General features: G+C 38.3%; 1 protein-coding gene across 3 annotated transcripts in view; it reads right to left on the bottom strand.

The window, feature by feature from the left end:
• Nucleotides 1–3,046: 3,046 nt before the first annotated feature.
• farp2 (FERM, RhoGEF and pleckstrin domain protein 2) overlaps nt 3,047–19,909 on the bottom strand; it is a 51,959-nt gene continuing 35,096 nt past the window's right edge. Inside the window, exons 14-27 of one of the 3 annotated variants that reach the window (XM_041790846.1) lie at nt 19,629–19,807; nt 19,325–19,414; nt 16,428–16,561; nt 16,254–16,335; nt 15,905–16,142; nt 13,900–14,030; nt 13,759–13,827; nt 13,588–13,677; nt 10,887–10,969; nt 8,882–9,000; nt 8,517–8,680; nt 5,552–5,659; nt 5,291–5,442; nt 3,047–4,340 (exon numbers count right to left, since the gene is read on the bottom strand). In XM_041790846.1, coding sequence (XP_041646780.1) covers nt 4,247–4,340; nt 5,291–5,442; nt 5,552–5,659; nt 8,517–8,680; nt 8,882–9,000; nt 10,887–10,969; nt 13,588–13,677; nt 13,759–13,827; nt 13,900–14,030; nt 15,905–16,142; nt 16,254–16,335; nt 16,428–16,561; nt 19,325–19,414; nt 19,629–19,807 — 1,733 coding nt within the window. In that variant the 3' untranslated portion in view covers nt 3,047–4,246. Of the gene's footprint in view, nt 4,341–5,290; nt 5,443–5,551; nt 5,660–7,966; nt 8,107–8,516; nt 8,681–8,881; nt 9,001–10,886; nt 10,970–13,587; nt 13,678–13,758; nt 13,828–13,899; nt 14,031–15,904; nt 16,143–16,253; nt 16,336–16,427; nt 16,562–19,324; nt 19,415–19,628; nt 19,808–19,909 lie in introns of those variants that run through there. The other 2 variants (XM_041790847.1, XR_005992077.1) reach the window with 2 other exon arrangements.

The following is a 19,909-nucleotide window of genomic DNA, read 5'->3' as shown; positions in this document are numbered from 1 at the left end:
AAATTTTCTTTGTGATCATTTTTTTCTGAAGGTTTAAGCAATAAATATAACTTTGCAAAGAAGATGGATTCACTCATCTCTGTGTTTCTCACTGGCGAATCCATCTTGCAAAGTTCCCGTCTGAGTTAGAAAGTGACAGGACCAGTCAGCACCGAGGGGCAGTACTTTCGGGCATGTGAGCAAGCAGCAAGAAGAAGCTGGGGCAATTATGGCGTAAGACATTAGTGTGGATGCTGCTAAAGCATAAGTTTTATCAAAACTTGACAACATTTCTGCATTAAAAGAAGAACAAAGAACAGCATTTAGTTGTTTTCTTTTCAAAAATGACAAAAGTCGTGTATTGACATATCTACAGTCACCATGGTTCACGTTATGCAGCTATCTATGGAGTTTACTCGTCGGTAGTGGTATACCTCAGTTTGTGGCTATGACTCATGTATTTTGTTGCTCTGACTGGACCGTAAAGATGTGACAGACAGAACCTTCATCCAGTCACTGAATCCTAACATTCACAAGGTCAAGGAAAAGTGTGAGTAAGGGTAGGGAAAGAGACCACAGTGATCAGGGAATCTGACTGCATTTTAAGACAGATGTTGAGGATGTTACATACACTACACAGACAAAAGTATCTGGCCACACCTGTTAATGTAATCAGGTGTTTCAATCAGACCTGTTGCCACAGGTGTATAAACTCAAGCACCTATCCATGCAGTCTCAATTTACAAGGTTCTGAGGAACTCAGTGACTTTAAGTGTGGTACTGTGATGGATGTCACCTTTGCAATAAGACGGTTTCTGCAATTTCCTCCCAGCTGGACTGTCTACAGTCAACTGTAAGTGATAGTAGAAAGCTGGCTTTCATGTGTTTGCACTGAGGAGAAGCTTCTGTCCATACACTCTGCCAGAAAACCCAGATCAGTGAGTGATGGTTGTCCTTCTTGAACTTTGTCTCATCTCCACACAGGATCTCTGGAGCTCAATCAGAGTGACCATCAGGTTCTTAGTCACCCTGAGGCCCTTCTCCCCTGATTGCTCAGTTTGGCGAGACAACCAGCTCTTGGCAGAGTCCTGGTTGTGCCAAACTTCTTTAATTTGAGAATTATAAAGGCCACTGTACTCTCGGGAACCTTCAGTGCAGCAGAATCTTTTTGTAGCCTTCCACAGATCTGTGCCTTCTAACAATCCAGGCAGTTCCTTTGACCTCATGGCTTGGTTTCTGCTCTGATATGCATTGTCAGCTGTGAGGCCTTCAATAGAGATGTGAGGTCTGAAGACTTATGTATGCCAATGTGATATTTCAGTTTTTTGATTTGAATCGATTTTTCATAAAATTCTAAAATGCTGTTTTTCACTTTGTCATTCTGGAGTACTGAGTGTAGATTAATGAGAATAAATAAGATTTTTTTTTTACTGCACTATCAGGATGCAACATAAAAAAAAACTGAAAGAAGTGCAGGAGGTCTGAATACTTTCTGAATGCTCTGTATACTGCTATATGCTATTTTAAACAATATTCTACATTTAGAAATAAATGTTTAAGTAAGACTAAAAAGTACTACTGTATTTGATCTTTTGGTGACCAAGCTGCCACTGTGGCGGGTACTGATACACCCATGGCAATATGCCATAGGTGGACATGTAACTTCACTGGTGTTAGATTAATGATGCCAACCTTATCTCATGTTAAGCACAGCCTCTGGCTGCCTGGTAGAATAGATTAGGGCCAAATTCACTTCTGAATAAGTGAAAGGAAATACAATTTATATATGGAATAATGTATGAACATGACAATTTCAAGCATCGCACCAAAACACACTATAGGCTTAATCCAGTGCAACCCATGCTTCAGCCATGACTTCATTTGCGAAAACTGCCAATGAGTCTTTCCACATCACTGGGGAGGAATTTTGGCCCTCGCTCCTTTGCAGAATTGTTTTCATTCAGCCACATCGGAGGGTTTTCAAGCATGAAGCCTGTTTAAGGTCATGCCACAGCATCTTAGTCAGATGCAAGTCTGGACTCTACTCCACTCCAAAACCTTCATTTTGTTTTTTTAAGCCATTCAAAGACGAACTTTTTGGTGTTTCATTGTCTCAATGTATAATCAATGTGTGTTTGAGGTCAAGAACTGATGGCCAGACACTCTCATTTAGGATTTTCTGGTCAAGAGCAGAATCATGGTTCCATCAATTTCAGGAAGTCCTGAAACAGCACAGCAGCCCCAGACCATCACACTACTACCACCATGCTTGAATGTTAATGATGTTCTTTTGATAAAACATGGACCCACATCTTCCAGAACATTCAGCTTTTATCTCATCAGTCCACAGAATATTTTAGCCTAGGAACTCCTCCATGAATGTCATTGTCTAGTCTCTTCTCCTTGCTGAATCGTGACCACTGACCTTAACTGAGCCAAGTGAGGTCTGCAGGTCTTTAGATATTCTTGGTTCTTTTGGGACTTCCTGGATGAGTCATCGATGCGCTGTTGGGGTCATTTTTGTAGGCCGGACACTCCTGGGAAGATTCACTTTTATTCAAAGTTTTTTTCTATTTGTGGATAATGGCTCTCGCTATGGATCACAGGAGTCCCAAGGCTTAGAAAAGGCTTTGTTACCCTTACTAGAATAATGATGTCAGTGAACTTTAGATCATGGCACGTGTTGCTTTTTGAGATCTTTTGGCCTATTTCACTTTGTCAGACAGGTTCTACATAAGGGATTTCTTGAGTCAACATTTCTGGCAGTTATCTGGCCTCGATGTGGCAAGTGAAAACGAGCTCAACTTTCCACAAACTTAAAGTTAATTTGAGGTTTAACAAGGGGCAATTGCTTTTTCACATAGGGCCAGGTAGGTTTGGATGACTTTTTCCATGATAAATAATATAATTATTTAATCATGGATTTTTTGTTATCTACTCAGGTTATATTTGTCTAATATTAAATATGCAACAATAAGAAAGCAGGAAGGGGGCAAATACATTTTTTCACAGCCATGTATATTATCGTCAACAAAACAGCTGATAATCAACACAAAGTCAGAGAAACTGTGATCGAAGGGAACTTTTATTTGTTAACGTTTCAATGGAATAACATGAGGACTACATGAGGGCACGGCGACATGCTGGACAATAAATAGGAGTAACTCGCTGTAGGTTAAATTGTGCAACAGTCAGGCTCTTACACACAGAATAGCACACAACCTCCATCATCACCTTAAAGTTACAGCTCCAGGGGCTTCACACACATGCACATAAACACACACACCCACAGGGTAAAGATTCCAGTCTTAGTACAAAAATATACCAAATAATGCCATGGTTGCACGCCACACTAAATAACTGGCAGTAAGCTTCACTGGTGTCTCAAACAAGTGAGCTCCCGTTTGTCTCAAACTCTGACACACAGCAAGAACCAAAACATCAAAATATGTTCTGCTTTGTTTTTAGAAGGAAAATCTGCAACTTTTACACAAAGTAAACACTACACAGTACGTCCTCCAGCTGGCATCCCTAAGCAAAAAATAAACAGGATACATTTGGTTACATCTGGTATTAAAAAGAGAAATGTAGCACCAAACTGGCCATAATAATGCCTGACTAACAGGGAGATTTAAGCAGCTCCCTTTCAAACCATTTAAACATCCTTTTGTTGACATTTTAACACTTGCATGTCATGATTTGCTCAAAAACTTGCCATGCGTCTTCAGTATGTTCTCGTAAACATGTTTCAACTTTCCATGATCCTTCTGTTCGTCTCCATCTCATACAAACCTCAGACCCTTTAACAGTATCAACTATCTGTACCTTCATTTTCCACATGCTGTAAATCACCTGTATCCCATTAGTAGCACAGTGCTGCTCCCAGCAAAGCTTCAGTCATCATGCTTTATTAAAAAAAGTCCTTCAAAAGCCTGACTAAAAGGATTTTGTGCTGGAGTTGGTCCCATTTTACAGTATTTCCCATCAGTCTATGTTGCTATGCATGCAAAAATCAGCTCAAAATATACACGTCTCCCTTTCATGATATCCTGCTCACAGGAACAAACGTTATCATTTACAGCATTAATCAAAAAAGCATAGACCGTTAGACTTAAATTCTTACACTGATCAATGTTAACACTTAAACTGGCATTATGGTTCACTCTCCAGTCAGTCATCGTACAAATCATTACTTAAAAATTACACTGAGATTGGAAATGTCTTTGCTGTCCTAGAGGCCCAGCCTCCAGTTTGCATGATGTTTGATTCAGTTTCCGTTCATCTCCATGGGTCCTCCTTTAGGGATGAGCAGGCTCATGCGGCCCGTAGTGCTGGCTGCACTCTTTATCACTTCCATCCATCTGTAAAGACAAGAGGGCAGGCATCATCTTAAAATTGTTCCTACATGACTTTAACAAAAAATACTGGTTGTTTTGGATTGGATTTGTGTGCAAATCATGTCTGATTGACTAGCGTGTATGAAAGGTTTTGGGATTGCTCCTGTGGATTCCAAAGTCAGCAGCTGCATAATGGGCTGTAGGGCTTTAAAGATCACATATTAAACAAAATACACTTTTTCAGATGTTTCTAACAGAAATATGTTCCCCTGGTGTGTCCACAACCCCCCCCCCCAAATTCAGAAAAATTTGAAATTGACCTGATTTTCTGCATATTCCTGTCTGGGTTGATCTACTCTGTGCAGACTGAAGCTGCAGTGGGCTCTGATGAAAACAGTCTTGGCGCATATCTTGAGCAGGGCAGAGTGAAGAGGCACTGCAGGCATGTGCCTGAGACAGATCACAATGTATGCTGTGGAAACCCAGGGGCTGACTAAAAGGGAGCATTTACAATCCCCACCCTTGAGCACATCATAACGTCATTTTGTTTAATTAGCCAACTAGCTTTCTATCATTTTTTCAACTAACGTCACCTGCAACAAAGTTTGAGTGTACTTATCACAGACGATTGGGAGATGAAGAGGCTGACTGTCCACAAACAGCAGCCAAATCACATAAAATATCATGAAAAGGTTTAAATATTCTAGATTCATCATTACAAAATGAAGTATTTCAAGATTTTTTTTTTTAGTCTTGATGGTAACGGCTTACAGCTCACAAAAATCTAAAATCCACTGTCTCAAAATATTAGAATATTACAAAATATCCATCCAAAAAAAGGATTTATAATACAGAACCATTCCCTTCTTACCCAAATAAAATTAGGGCCAGAGACTAATAACACCTGAACTGTTTTTAGGACCTAAGCCGTGAAATATGCTAGGATTTTTCGAAGTAAGAAACAAGTCTGTTACCTTTCAAAGGTGTACTCGCTTTCTGCTCGGAAAAAGTAAACATGGGACTTGAACTGCAGCTTGAAGACATACTCCTTGTGGATGCTGTCTGACTCCTCAGGTGTGCTGACTGTGTAGCCAAGCAGGGGGAGGCTTGCCAGTGGAAAGTCGTCCTGCAAACAGAAGGAAACTTTTCCTTATACAGATCCACTTTCCTCATTTACATCTTCAAATCTCGCTTTCTCTTAAAGACAAAATAAATCTCAGAATGTGTTTGCTGACCTGATGGGTTTTGTAGAAGAACAAGCAGAAGTTGGTGAAAACCACCCAGAGTTTCTGCCAGCCGTTACTGTTCTTGAACTTTCTCAGGAGGTAACCTGAGAGCTGGTTCTTCAGAGGAAGGAGATGGAAATATGAAATTGTTATACAGAAGGAATTACATTATTGTAATAGATGTTTCATTATAAAATAAAATGAAGATTTGTGGGTGTGTATGGGAGCTTGGTTGTGATATATTGAAATGATGTGTATGGATTAGGGCTGGTAAAAAGGGTTGATGCATGCCTCTAAAGTCAAAAGAGGAAAACTGGAAACAGAAACAGATCTGGTTTCAATCCTTAAAAAGGATAAAGTTTACAGAAAGACTGCAAGTTTTGAAAATGACCTACTGGCACTAAAATTGGGACAATAAGTTGACTTTATCTGAGCAACATGCGGGTAAGTCTGACATATTAAGGTGAAGTATTTCAGATATTTTCAGAGCAAAAGAGCAGCCAACAGCTCTTTTTGGTATGTAAATCTATTGTGATATGCTTCTTTTCATGCAAGTAGATAAATCCTGTTAATGTGAAATCCTTCAGACCAACATTTAATCTCTGGGTCAGACGTACTAGAAAGTTCTTAAGTTTGGGAAAAATGGGATTTGTGACTTAATCTTAGTGATACTGATGTTTAAAATAATTTATTCGATGCTGATTCTAATGTTTTTTCATGACTTCTTTTGGTATAACACTCCCACTGTGCCAAAATTCAGAGTTACTTTAGCAGGTGACTTCTTCTGATATGATATTAAACTGATGCATCTACACAGCCCCGTCTTGAAGTACACCTGCCTTTCAAATACATTTGCCAGTTGCAAATGCATTTATCCTGGCTACACACAGTTCAAAATGATAAACTGCAATTATCTGATCTCCTCTTGGTTATCTATTGCCTTCATTTAGTTGTTTCTGCATTTTTCATTCATCACTTTATCTTGTATGAATTGGAATGTGTTGTTCAAACGTTCTGCAAACCAAATGAATACCTTTGAACAAAACCAACACACTGTACCTGCTATGGTTGGGGACTTTTGTTTGCAGTGTGGGATCAATGTCAACATAACAGGTGTGCTCATTTTTACTTTGCATGTTTACAGAGTGCACACTGTATGACTTTTTAAAGCCACATTATAAGATCCCAGTCACTGCTTTTATACTACAAATAAAGAATATTGTACAAAGTATGCCCTATAAATAAAATCTAATTTCATTTATGTATCTGTAAAACAAATCAGTGTGCTACAGTTACACTGACTCATTTCTTGAAAACTGTTATAGGTTTTTGTCATACTTTTGTCATGCATTTATTTCATATGACTTGAAATTTCATATGATGTGGCAAGTGGTTTTGCACTGCGAAGAAAAAAAAGCAGCGAAGACGATTCTGTGACCCTTCACTGGATCCATCCTGATAGAGAGTTTCATATAGCATGAGCTCGTGGGCCACAGCACTGTGCTAAGCTGGAGAGATGGGATGTAATTTTTCTCTACTGAGACTCTGTTTTGTGTCTTTGAGTGCAAAGTTTGGCACACCATAGATTATGTTCCATGGTTGATATCCACATTATACATCGGCAAATCATGGTGTTTAAAGTGAGGTTTCACTGCGAAGGAGCGGTAGCAAGCAAGTGAAACAGGAGCAGCATCAGAGTAATCAAGCATCAATTTAAATGACTTGAATTGATGAAAAACAAAGGCTAAAAATCTGAGCCTGCTCCAAAAAAAAAAAAAAAAAGACTGAAAGTTTTGACGTTTGTGTGCAAACATGATAAACACAATACAAGCTCATTTTTCTTTCTAAACGTGCAACAATTTCTGACCAAAATACTGGACTCAGTGTGCAAAGGCCCTTAAGCTCAGCATATAGCTTGGATGTTTGTCAAAGTCGTTGTTGTGACACACCCTAGATTTATAAATATTTATCTAGGTAGTTAAATCAAAAGAAGGTGCTGGTTTCCCACATATTCTGTTCAAGGATACATACAGCGACTTGTTCTTTTAGTTTTCTAAATGTTTGTGTGAAAATTGTATGTTTTATTTCTACTAGGGTCTCTCACTGCAGTTCCATGGCTACACTGTGTTTTTTTGTTTCAGTTTATTTTTCCTGTATTTTATTAACAGGTTTTTAATTTACTGTCTTTGTTTGGTTGGAAAAATGTTTATGAGAACAGATGTTTTGGTTTAAATCCCCTGAGATCTTGCAGATTTAATAAAATACATCAATAAATAAACCTTCAGTGTTTACTTTTCATTTTTCTAGCATGATATGAAGTAACAAAGTTAGCTTTTTTAAGTCCAGGGATTTTGTCTTCAGGGAGATAGTTTTATAACTGGGCCTCCTCTAGTCATATTATTTGTCTTATGGTTGCTCTAGTACCTGGTTCATGCGCAGGTAATCAGTGAGAGACAGGTTCTGGTTGCGGTACCAACAAACATGAGTGATGGTGTTTGGTCTTTGGCCCTGACCGAGGAGATAGCGAGGAGGAAGTTCTGGTGAGACAGCTGGAGAGCTGAAGACTGAGCGGGTGGAGAGACAAAAAAGAGAAAGAAAGGGCACAAAGAAAGTGTTAGCTTGTTAGCTCCGAGGGCGGAAAGCTGAAGAGAAAGATGGTTAGAGAGTTCTCCAGGTCTGTGAAGGAAGAGTGTTAGTGTCAGAAAAATTAAGACAGAACTTTATTTGTTATTAGATATCAATTACGTTATATATCAGATGCAATCCTGATGACAATCTGGTTGAACAGAGGGGAAAATAAAGATACATGATATGAACAGTTAGCCAGAAAAAGGGGACATTACAGGAAAAACTAAAAGGGTTAAAAAGAGAAGGTGAGAAACTGAAATCCAGGGGTGATGGCAGCTGACTTCTTTTGCGCATGTATGCCTGTGTAAATGTCTGTGTCCTAATGTGGGCGGAGGAGGAGGAGTACCTCCACAGCCAGGCTGTGATCAGACATAGACACGCTGGTGTTGCGGTGCCAGCAAACATGCATGGTGGTGTTGGCGCGGTGGTGTGTCTGCTTGTCCAGAGAGGTGCGGGAGGAGTTCATGTCATCCTCCGACTCCTGCTCCAGAGAAACCTCATCAGATGATCCTAGGGGGAGGGGGAGGAGGAGGGACAGGAAGTTGTTTGGAGGAAGGGATTCATTATAAGTATGGCCAACTGCTATTTCCCAAGGAAGGAAAGAGCTCATTTTAAAGTCATTTTCTTATTCAGCTGGGTAAAAAATCTACAATCACGAAACATTAGTATGTGTCGTACATCCCAACATGGCTCAGGAAAGAGAAAGCTTACTGTTGGAGTGATCGCCAAGTCCAGAGTCGAGGAAGATGCTAGATTTCTCTTGGGACTTCTTTGACATTTCAATAGCCAGGTTCAGATCCTCAATCCATTTCCCCATCTCCACCTTGGAGCTGAAATTACAAACAAAACAGACGGAATATACAACAATGATCTATTAAAGCACATAGCAGATGTCTGCATTTACATAAGACTTTTAGAGAGTCTGTTTTCAGGTATAAAATTCCAACTGGCAGCATTTCTTCAAAGATATCAGCCATTAGCTGCTTTAAAGTTTAAATTAGGTTTTATCTGCAAGCAAACATTGGGATGAATTTGTACTTTTTTACCATTTATTGACAACGTTATTGTCACACTTAAATATAAAAATAGTTCTACCTTTACCTTTTATTTTTGTCTCTGTATGTTTTTGACTAATCACTATTCATAGATCCTTCATAAAAATGTAGAATCTGTATACAGATTGTAAATGGTTATGATTCTCAGTATGTTAAGCGATCTGGTTTCCGTTTCGTCAATACAGCTTAGGCTACAAGTGTACCACATTATGCATCAGCAGGCTTTGGGGTATAAAGTTAAAACTGTCCATGTGGACAACAATCAACAGGGAGAACACTATTTCTGTGCTAATGACACACCAGTTTGTCACTCTGAGCAGATATCTTCACAAAAGCTGAGCTAACAATCCATTCTAGATCAAATATTTAAACTTGAGCCACCAATCTGCTTGGTTCTGGGTTATTAAAATGACTTCACACACAGAAAGAAATGATCGATACAACCAGCAGTACAATAATATAATAAAAAATAAAAGTTATATTCTCCTCTTGACTAAACTACAAATAAATCTAAATCTAAATATAATAAACTACAAAAGCACTCGGAGACCGCAGACCTCCACCATTAGCCCTATCTCCCAGTAGTAAAGAATCCTTTAAAAAATTCCTGGAGATGGTTATCCGAACCACTCCAAAATCTAATCAGTTCTTCCTTATGCCATTTCTGACATTTTCTGAAAATTTCATCAAAATTCGTCCACAACTTTTTGAGTTATGTTGCTAACAAACAAACAAACTAACAAACCCTGCCGATCACATAACCTCCTTGGCGGGGGTAACTAAGCTTGACTTTTACCAGTCTGCATCTGGATTTTCCAGTAGCAAGCTTAATTTAAGTTATCTGTGCATAAATGTAAATGCCACAAAGAAAGGCTGTCTTGCTTGGAGGTTGTCTGATGCTAGCCTCTGGCTTCACAAGAATAAAGAAGGAATAAACATCTATACCATCAGGTTCACACTGTTGATCAATCAGTGATTGGTTTCTGAGACAGTTCACTATTTTGATTCTTTAATTTTTTGTACTCTATATTTCTGTGTTTTTATCTAGCTCACTTGTACAGTGACGCTTATCCTGATTAGCATTACCTGCAAACTTAATTCAAAACAGCTGGAAAAGTGTAAATCTTAGACATGACAGTACATTAGAAATATAAAAGTGTGAGTTTAACTCTAAATATCTGGTGCTTTCTTCAGGGCTGACATGCATTGGGGTATATCTAATATTTCCAAGCCCTATGAATTATGGGCCTTTAACATTTTCAAACCATCTTGAGTGCCTGGACCTGAATTAATTTCCGGTGATACATTTTCCAACCTTTCATGAAGTTTTACCTTACATGAGCTCCAGTTTGCACCTCTTTTTCTAAATATCTATATTTTTGAATCATAAATCATATAGTATAAAAATTAAGTAAATATGTTGATTTATATTTCAATTAACGCAAGATTCTGTTTGGAAATGGTGCTGTACAACTATTAACACAATTGGATACAACCTAATTAATTTTGATTGTTTAGTTTTAAACGTCAGTTCTATGACTGTGAATCCCATTCCTATTTCAAAAGAGTCTAGGAAGAGCTCCTTTCTACTGTTTTTTTAAAACTGCTGTTGAACTTTTAGTCCAAAGTAAGCATCATTTCCTTTTCTTTCCTCTTCTCACCTGGCAGCCACAACAATGGTCCTCTGAGCTGAGTAGATGGTGAAGCAGTGGGGGACCGACCACTCGTTTTCACTTTCCTCAACCTAAATCAGAAAAGAGAAACCCAGAGAAGATCAGTTAAGGGTTAGAAAGCATTCAGCTCGAATACTTTTGTGACAGTAAATGATTTAAGTTGAGGAGTGTTGGAGGAAACAGAGAGTCTGACTGGTCACAGATAGACCAGGTTGGAGCCTCTACATGAGCACTGAAGGCTTTGTTTAGACTGCAGGCACAAGATTTGTTATTCAAATCACATCTTGAAAACAAACTGTTCTGTTATTTGCAAATGAATGGATCAGACTTGTGTGTACTGACATTGTGAGTCTATCTGCTTGAGTTACTGTGGTATTTAAAATTAATATCATGCTGTTATGAAGAGGTTTTGACCCTATTGACACTAAACCATTAGGGAAATGATTACTAAGGTATGCAACAAACCAAGAAGTGGAGCCGTTTTCTCATAGACATCCATTCCTATCTAGACTTCTTTTTGCAACAAAAACAGTTACCCCCAGTTGATAATGGAGTTGTTACCTTGCAGAAGGATCCGTTGTGGGCATTTGGAAACAGGTGGTAATTCATCTCAATGTGCACTAAGGAGGATTTGATATCAGTTGCTCAAAGGGCTGCATACAGAGGTGGTCTGAGATGTCCAATGTGTGCTCTGGTTCCAGTTTTAACACTGGAATGTGTTTAAGATTACTTCATCAACTGACTCCCTAAAACAAAAAGCATGGCTTATTTACATCTGACCAGCCTCGCTGTAAGTGAAATTACGGCTCTTTTGGAGATCTAGGTCATTTGATTCAAATCAATAACAGGAGCCAGTCTTTCGGCTCTTAAACCACTTTCCGTTTGGTATCATTGTGGATTTTGCTGTCTCTTAAACCAGGGTGTCCCAAACTTTTTAGCCCGTGACCTCCAAAATAACGACCGGGTACCCCTACCTTTACTAGAGGTGGTAAAGGCATATGATATAACACAAAGCATCATGAACAAATGTACATTTTAGTGAATATTTGTACACATTACTTACATTTGAGCACAAATATCACTTAATAGCTACAGTTTTATTTTTAATTGATCTAATCTTAGGAATCTTTTTTTCAGTAATTCATAAGACACACCAATTTGAAGCATTTTAAGACATCAGCTTCCATCTACTACTAAGGTTTCCTTTAAAAGCATATGGACAAAATGAGGAAAAGCTGGCAAAGAGAAGCTGCTAACCGCATATCTCTTAGCTACTGCACCCACAATAATTTGTTTCAGTAGCAGCATCAGTGCATGCAACATGTGGGGATACCTAGCAATGAGCTAAAAGTTTAAGAGTACCTCTTTAACAGCGTTTTCCCCCATTTTGTCATTAAAATGTTTATTTTAAAGGGTGACATACTGGGGCTGCACAGTGACACAGGGGTTAACACTCTTGCACAACAAGGTTCCTGGTCAAGGCCTTTCTGTGTGGAATTTACATGTTCTCCCTCTGCATGCTTGGGTGTGAGTGTGGTTGTTTGCCTCTGTATGTCAGCCTTGTGATTGACTGGCGACCAGTCCAGATTGTATACTGTGTCTCGCCCAATGACAGCTGGGATAGGCTCCAGCCCACTGCAACTCCAAACAGGATAAGGGGTATAGAAAAAGGACTGATGGGTGAGATACTGCTTGGTGAATAAACCTTATGGGTCAATTGTTGGATTCAAATGACGCCTCAATTCCAGACAAGTAATCAGTGAGACTGAACGGATGTAAATAAACTGTGGTGAGCCTGAGAGCCACACAGATGATGTGTGGGTTGCTATTTGCATAAGAGGCAGGCGAGCGAGAGAGTGTGGTTGCAGGTAGTCACTAAAGATGGATTTGTTTGTGTATACTGTGAGAACTAATCTCTAACCTACTCACTGGTATTAAGAACTAAGCAGAGGTACTAAGTGCATTCATCTCGGCATCTAAATGCCTAAAACAGATGTAAGTGCAAGGTAGATTTAATCCCTATAAAAATAAGCATACCATTTTAAGTTGCTTCAGAATGGGCCTCACTTTGAAGTCAAACACTACAGCAACAATCTAAGGCCATGGCTTCCTTTTTATGATAATAAAAGTATTTAATAGTTGAGGGTAGCAGGCTGAGAAAAAAGACACGTATGTGTCTGTGTTGAGACAAACTGTGATTATAATAACTTAATAATAACATGATCATCTTCGCATCATTTTCCTTTGCTGAAGTTTTAGATCAAAACACACATTTGTATATCCTTATCACAATCATGTCCTTTTTTCATATAACATCACTATTAATATTTTTTTGATACAACTGCAATTATTCTGCCTGCTACATGTTTTTTTCTTATTTCAGTAATTTTTCTACACAAGCATGGGAGAAGAAGGGGAGGATTTGGGCATCCAAGCTGGCAGAGCTCAGAGGACTTACCGGAGCATCCAGCACTATGAGCTGCAGCCAGGAGTGAAGCAGAGACATGCAAAGTTAGGAGACCAAGGCCCTCCCTTCTCAACACACTGATCAGATAATTCTGACAAATCTAACCTAAATGTCTCACCATCAGGTCAACTATTTTTCTCACAAAAACCTAGAGCTTTAGTAGAAGGTTAATGGGTGGTAAAACTAAGATAAGGTCACTCAGATCATACTCTATGTACTCACGATCATGCCATGAAGGGGCAGCTGGCCATGCACTTTGAACTGATTGGTGGCTGTGACACCTTTGCTTGTGTAGAGGAGCATGTCTGAGAACTGAAAAAGGAGAGATTTTAACACAAACTGCTTTGTAAGAGTTACTGTTTTTAATAGTGTTAAATGCTTTTTTGTACTCACCAGGAAAAACATTCTTTGCTGCAGTCCTTTCTTGGTAAGCTTGTACAGACATCCCTCTCTTATGAACTCCTAGAAACACAACACTGTGTTACAATTTGACCCCAGCACCCCCTACCCTCAGCTCAGTGTCACTACACTCACCCTGCCTGGTGCTGTGAGGTTTTCAATACCGATCAGGTCTCTCTGCAGCTCTGTCAGCTTCTGGAAATTTTCCAGCCGGATGAGACTGCTCTGGAGCTGAGTGGCAATCTCAGCCACTTCCTTCAGAGCCTCTGTTTGGAAACAAAAAAAGGTGGAATAAAACATGACTATCAGTGTTTTCTAACTACGTTAGAAGAGCTTAAAATAAGAAACTTTGTAAAAAAGCTTTGCCATATCTCATTTTGTATTAAACCATTAGAGACATCTAACCTTATTGAAGAAAAATAACTCAAAGGAAAAAACAAATGACTCAAAGAATTAAATCACACTTGGGAATTGTACAAGCACTCATTTATTATACCTACAATGACAGCAAACAAAATAAAAAGACTTCTACACTTACAACATACTTGGTAAAATTTAGCTATTGCTGAAATATTTAGCTATATGCTGATTCCGGCATATTTACATTCACGTGTTTTGCGGATATGTTGACCAAAATCAAAGTCCTAATAAAAATCTGAAGGTTTCAAATTCACTTTTATTCATAAAAAAGTGTGTGCTGGCTGCACAATAATTTTTAGCTCTTTAACAAATTTAAAAACATGATAGACCATACATAAAGAACAGTTTCAAATGATTTTCCACCATATAATCTTCTGAATGCACATACTACATGACTCAGCCAGACCATGCAACCATATCATTGCTGTCTGTAGTAACAATTGTGCAGTGAAGACTCTGCACACGAGATCTCACAGAAACTTGTGTGATTAGATATGACTAGAACAAAAATCAACATGGTGGACAATCAAGATCCTTGGCTGACTGTCTAGCCATTGCTGTGTTACATGGAGCTTTTTCCATTACATTTTTCCATTAAATGGTGATGGAAAACTATATCAGCATGGCTTGGTTTGGATTTGCACAACCAAAGCCATAGAAGAAAGCCCTGATAGTTGAAGCAAAAATTAAAACTGAGGAAAAGAGCATGGGAGAAATCCTGGCTGAGTTGAGGATATAGTTAAGCTAATGTTTGCAAGCTGCAAAAATACATAAAAATGCCTTTGGTGACAACCATTTCTGCTCTCTCGTTAATTGATGTGGGTATTCTGTTTGAGGCAGTACCACCCAGAATCAATAATATTAAACATTTGATATGTACAATTCAAGGTCTGACTGCTACTGACACAAAAAGGGGGCGATTAAATAATTGTTTTGACACCCATGATTGTAACAATGGCAAAAAGTAGGCATAAAAACTGGCTTAAAATCATCAAGTATTTGGCCAGCCTAACATATATCCAGACTTACACCATTTGTTTTTACATCATTTTTATTCCAAATGTTTTAAGGTAGAATGCTAAACAGAGAAAGAATGGACAAACTTTACTTTGTAAATTTTGTGCATGCTCCATGCTTTACTTTTGATACAAATACACTGCATGCAGTCATGTTAGATTTTTGGAACATACAAAAAGCAGATGACACGTAACTCCTGCTATGCAAGAAATTTATGCTCTACAACTTCTGGGACACTGCCCAGCATGGAAACCATGAAGCATTAAGGTAATGCCTCAGCCAGTTTAAGGACAAATGAGGTATTTAAATGCAAGCGTACATCAACCTCCAGTCACATTATCTTGGTCAGTCATTCTCAACTGATGGGTCGGAACCAAAAGTGTCATGCCATTTCCAGTGGGTTGCAAATGTGTGCTTGAAAAAAATTTTCTATCAAAAGTCCATCACTTGCTTTTTAAATATTTATTTTATCCTGTGTCACTTGTTGTATGATCATGTTTTGTACTATCTAAGGTCCAAACTGCAATTTTGTAATGTTAAAGAGTTGGACTGAAAGTTTGTGTGAAAGCTGGTATATGAAATTAGCTGAGCTAAGTTAAAGAGACTAACGATTAACAAAATTAATGCTATGTAAGACTTCGATAAGTTGGATTTTTAACATTAAAAGGAAATAATGAGAGGACATAAGCTATACAGAACTCACCCTTGCAGTCATCATGATCCCGGTGGGAGGGAGAATAATGTTTGCACAGTCTCTCCAGGATGAGCTTGTAGTGCATGAGGCGCTGGATGGGCTTGAGCAGGAATGTGTTGAGAGGCAGGTAGCAGACTTTCTGCAGCTCAAACTCTTTGTAGACCGTTTCTAACTTCTTTAGCCTCTTGGTGGCTTTCTCCAGCTCTGTTAACACCTCATCGTGTTTCTGCAGGTAGCTGGTGAATTCCTGAAGATAACGACAAACATTTATGGCCCGGCACAGAGGACAATCTGTTCTGTCAGGAACAGGGAAAGGAAGAGCTGTATGGTTGACTGGAGATTAACTATTCAGACTCACCTTAAGAGCACACATATTCCTCAGCATCACATCTCCAATCCTCTGGTAGTCTCCTTTGACGTGGGCATTTGAGCGCCCCTCCCTGAAGAAAAAAAAGATTCAAAGATCTTTTAAAAAGTTCTCATCAGAAGCTTCTTGTCTTCATCACAAAGATAACACTGCAGGAGCACATACCAGAGAGCCAGCCTCTGGTCTAACTCCTTCAGGAAGCCTCGGTGGAACTCGTAGATGGGGTCTATGTTGGAGAACAGGAGGTTCATCAGGCCCTCAGGCATGGCGTTTTCTTTGATCACAGCGCTGCGAAACCACTGCAAAAAATGATAGATAACTTAAATTTGATTTAATCTCTTCAAACAAATAAACTCCTACCTGTTCATGATCAAAATTAAAAAATAGGTTCATGAGTTAGGCATTCATACACATCTAAAATGAGGCATGTTAAAAAAAAATCTTTCTATGAATGGTTATTCTGGTATTTTTAACCCATGTGTAATATCTTAGGGCTAAATGACTAAAAAAAAAAGGGTCAGAAATGCCCCTGTAGCAGTGTTTAATCAGTATGACTAAAAATGTTCGCTTAAGAATTTCTTTTCCATGAGGAAGACAAGACTACATCAAGCTAAAAAAGACCTCTGATAATCAAAAATGGCCAAAAGTAAGAGTAGTGTCCCAGGTACAGAACAGGATGAGACTAAAATCTTAGTGCTGGGCTGTTCGACATTAAAAATTTATAATATTTCACTAGTGTGTTTTCTGTAAAAATACAGGCAGAGATGAAAGAGAAGGAGGAGCATGTGCCTGCAGCAGGAAAGACATCACAAGCTGTTAGATAGATTCCTCTTCTATACATGCAAAGGTTGGTATTTACATCAAACTAAACAAAAATACATTAGGAATATCTTTGGATGAAAAAACCCAGTAGCTGCCAGTAGCATGCAGATACACAACATTAACTGCTGCTGTACTGTAATCCTCCTCAGAAAATTAGTGGCAAACACTCTCAAAATTTGTGGTAAATCCCGTTATTTAGGGTTAAGAGCTAGTCAACAAACTAAACTAAACAAACTAAAACAGGTTACATTTGGTAACACCATGTTATGTTCAAGGATGGCCCTGTAAATAATTAATACTAGGTTATTAAAAGTCATTTTGATGTGTTCAAATTTCATATGAAGGAAAAAGAAAATTCAGGTTCGGCAGGAAACTTAAATTAATCATTGTTTAAAATAAAAATGACACAGAGGGTAATGTCACAAGCTCTCTTTCTTTCCAGCATGCACTCTTTAGGCTGTCTCCATAATCATCCATGTGTTAATCTGACATGACACGATGACTGAAAAACCTGCCATTGGTTCGCAGCCCCGCACAAAGTGTGCTGGGAAAACAATAAAACAATATAGCCACTGGCTTCAAGCTACTGGCAATAAATGATCAAGTGTGAATTAGGGCTGGGCAATTAAACGAAAATTAAATTAAATCGCAATATCAGCAATTTTCAAATCACAGAAGGTGCAATATTTCTTTAACCTGAAATATGTTTCAAAATACTGATTTAAAACTTTTTTGCAGCACAGATGTTATGCATTACATATCATGAAATCATTCAAGTGAAATTTTCGGAATAGTCTATAAAAAACCTACTTCTTTTTTTTCTACATTTTTCTGATGAAATATGAAGATGACATAAAAAGAAGCATTCACTTCAGTACAATAATTCATATCCAATTTGCAATACAAGTCAAAATCATCACAATTAAATATTTTTCTCAAAATTGTTCATTCCTAGTTTTATATAATATTGTTTCGGTTATAACATAGAATGACTTATTGCTTGTGTTTGTTGGAAAATATATAAGATGAGGAACTTAAGGAATAATTGCATATCAAATCACAATCGCAATACTGAAGAAAAAAAAAAATCACAATTAGATTATTTTCCTATATTGTTCAGCCCTAGTATGGATAAGGCATTGCTAAAACTGCATTTAATATCAGATCTATCAGTGTGGCTTTGATTTTCAAAGTCCTCGAAAAGTTATCCAAGAAAAACGTCTGTAAGGACCACAAAGGCATGGATAGCATTAGTGGAATCGCGCAACGGCTAGCTTCAAGAGGAAAAAACCAAGAGGCTATGATTATGGTTCAAAAGTTATTTAATTAAAATAACCTTTGTTAATTCTTATTATCGTCAGTGTTGGTCTTGAAGGTTTTTTTTTAACATACAGAGAATAATGGACATCATGCTGCCTCCAAACTTTGCTGCTGCAGTGGGTTCTTATTTTCTCCTTTGTTTTTCGCTACTCTATACATGGTAGCTCATGTGTGCAGTAACAAGAATTGATTTCTGGTTTATAATGCTAACATATAGCATGGCTGAATGAAGCAAAACGATAAAGTTAAAAAAAAAAAAAAAAAAGACATATTGGATTGCTGAAACTACACATGTACTTGCCGATACCAATACCCGCATTTTTAGCAGCATCAGACGCTATTCCACTACTGGGATCTGAATCAGAACAATTCTAATTAAAATTTATATGTTCTTGCTTATTTTATAATTATTTATAATACTTTTGCAGATTTCCCTTTTTTTTTAAAATAAATCATATTTCAAAAAAGTATACATACTTTTCACAGATACATGACTTGCACACTAGGCCTGCTCAATTATGGAAAAAATCATCATCGGAACAACTGATCAATTTTGAGATTCTGATGATCAAGCATGACTACACATTGATTTAAAAACACTTTATCACACACATTTATTGAGCTTAAACACTCTTAACACTTTGAAAAACAAGCAATAAAGGAAAACGAACAGGTAAAAAAAGAACTTTATAAAGATTATGATAAATGATAACGATGAAAACAAGAACAAATATTTTAACGGCCAAAATAGACTGAATAGAATGGACTGAAACATCTGCCACATGACAAAACAAGCATCTTGTTTTTGTGATAGTGGGAAGCCAGATGTGATTGAAACTGATTAATTGCCCAGCACTTGCACACAGCCTTGTGAAATACAAATCTAATTAGTTAAAACAGTTTTTAGGAAATGAACTCACCACAGTGATGACCTCGAGGTCTTTCAGGTATGTTCGCTCTGTGGTCAAAATCTCTTTGGCAATGAAGTAGGCCTTATCAGTGGGATATCGCTAAGGGAAGAAGAGACGGACAAATTCCAATATTGAGTGAAAAACTGCCATACCATTAACAAAATGTAAATCTCTCAAAGGGGGCAAACTTTCCGTATATTTCACTGACACATTTGAATATTTCCTCCTGATATAAACAACATGGATAGATAAGTTTGGGGGTAAACTAGGGTGCGAGGCGGCTGGTTGGAAGGGTGGCATGCGAGCAGTGTACCTTCCTCCTGCCCTCCTCCTCCTCCTCCAGCCTGGCATTGCTGCCCATCTCACTCAGGATGGGGCTTTGCAGGGGTGATGGGGCCTGAGGCAGGCTGAGGGTCGACATCTGGAAGGAGGGAGACATGCAGAGGGGGCCTTTGGAGTTTAAGGGTGAGAGCTGAGGGCTGTCAACGGAGTCTGTGGAGAATAAAAATAGTATGTAATTAATCAAGTCAAATATAGTTCGAGGTGTTGGGAAATAAAAGACAAAGGACTCAATCTGATCAGGAGAGGCACGAT

Source organism: Cheilinus undulatus, linkage group 7 (genome assembly GCF_018320785.1).
Source record: "Cheilinus undulatus linkage group 7, ASM1832078v1, whole genome shotgun sequence".
In the NCBI taxonomy this organism is placed as follows: Eukaryota; Metazoa; Chordata; class Actinopteri; order Labriformes; family Labridae; genus Cheilinus; species Cheilinus undulatus.
This window is presented reverse-complemented; position numbering and strand designations above follow the sequence as displayed.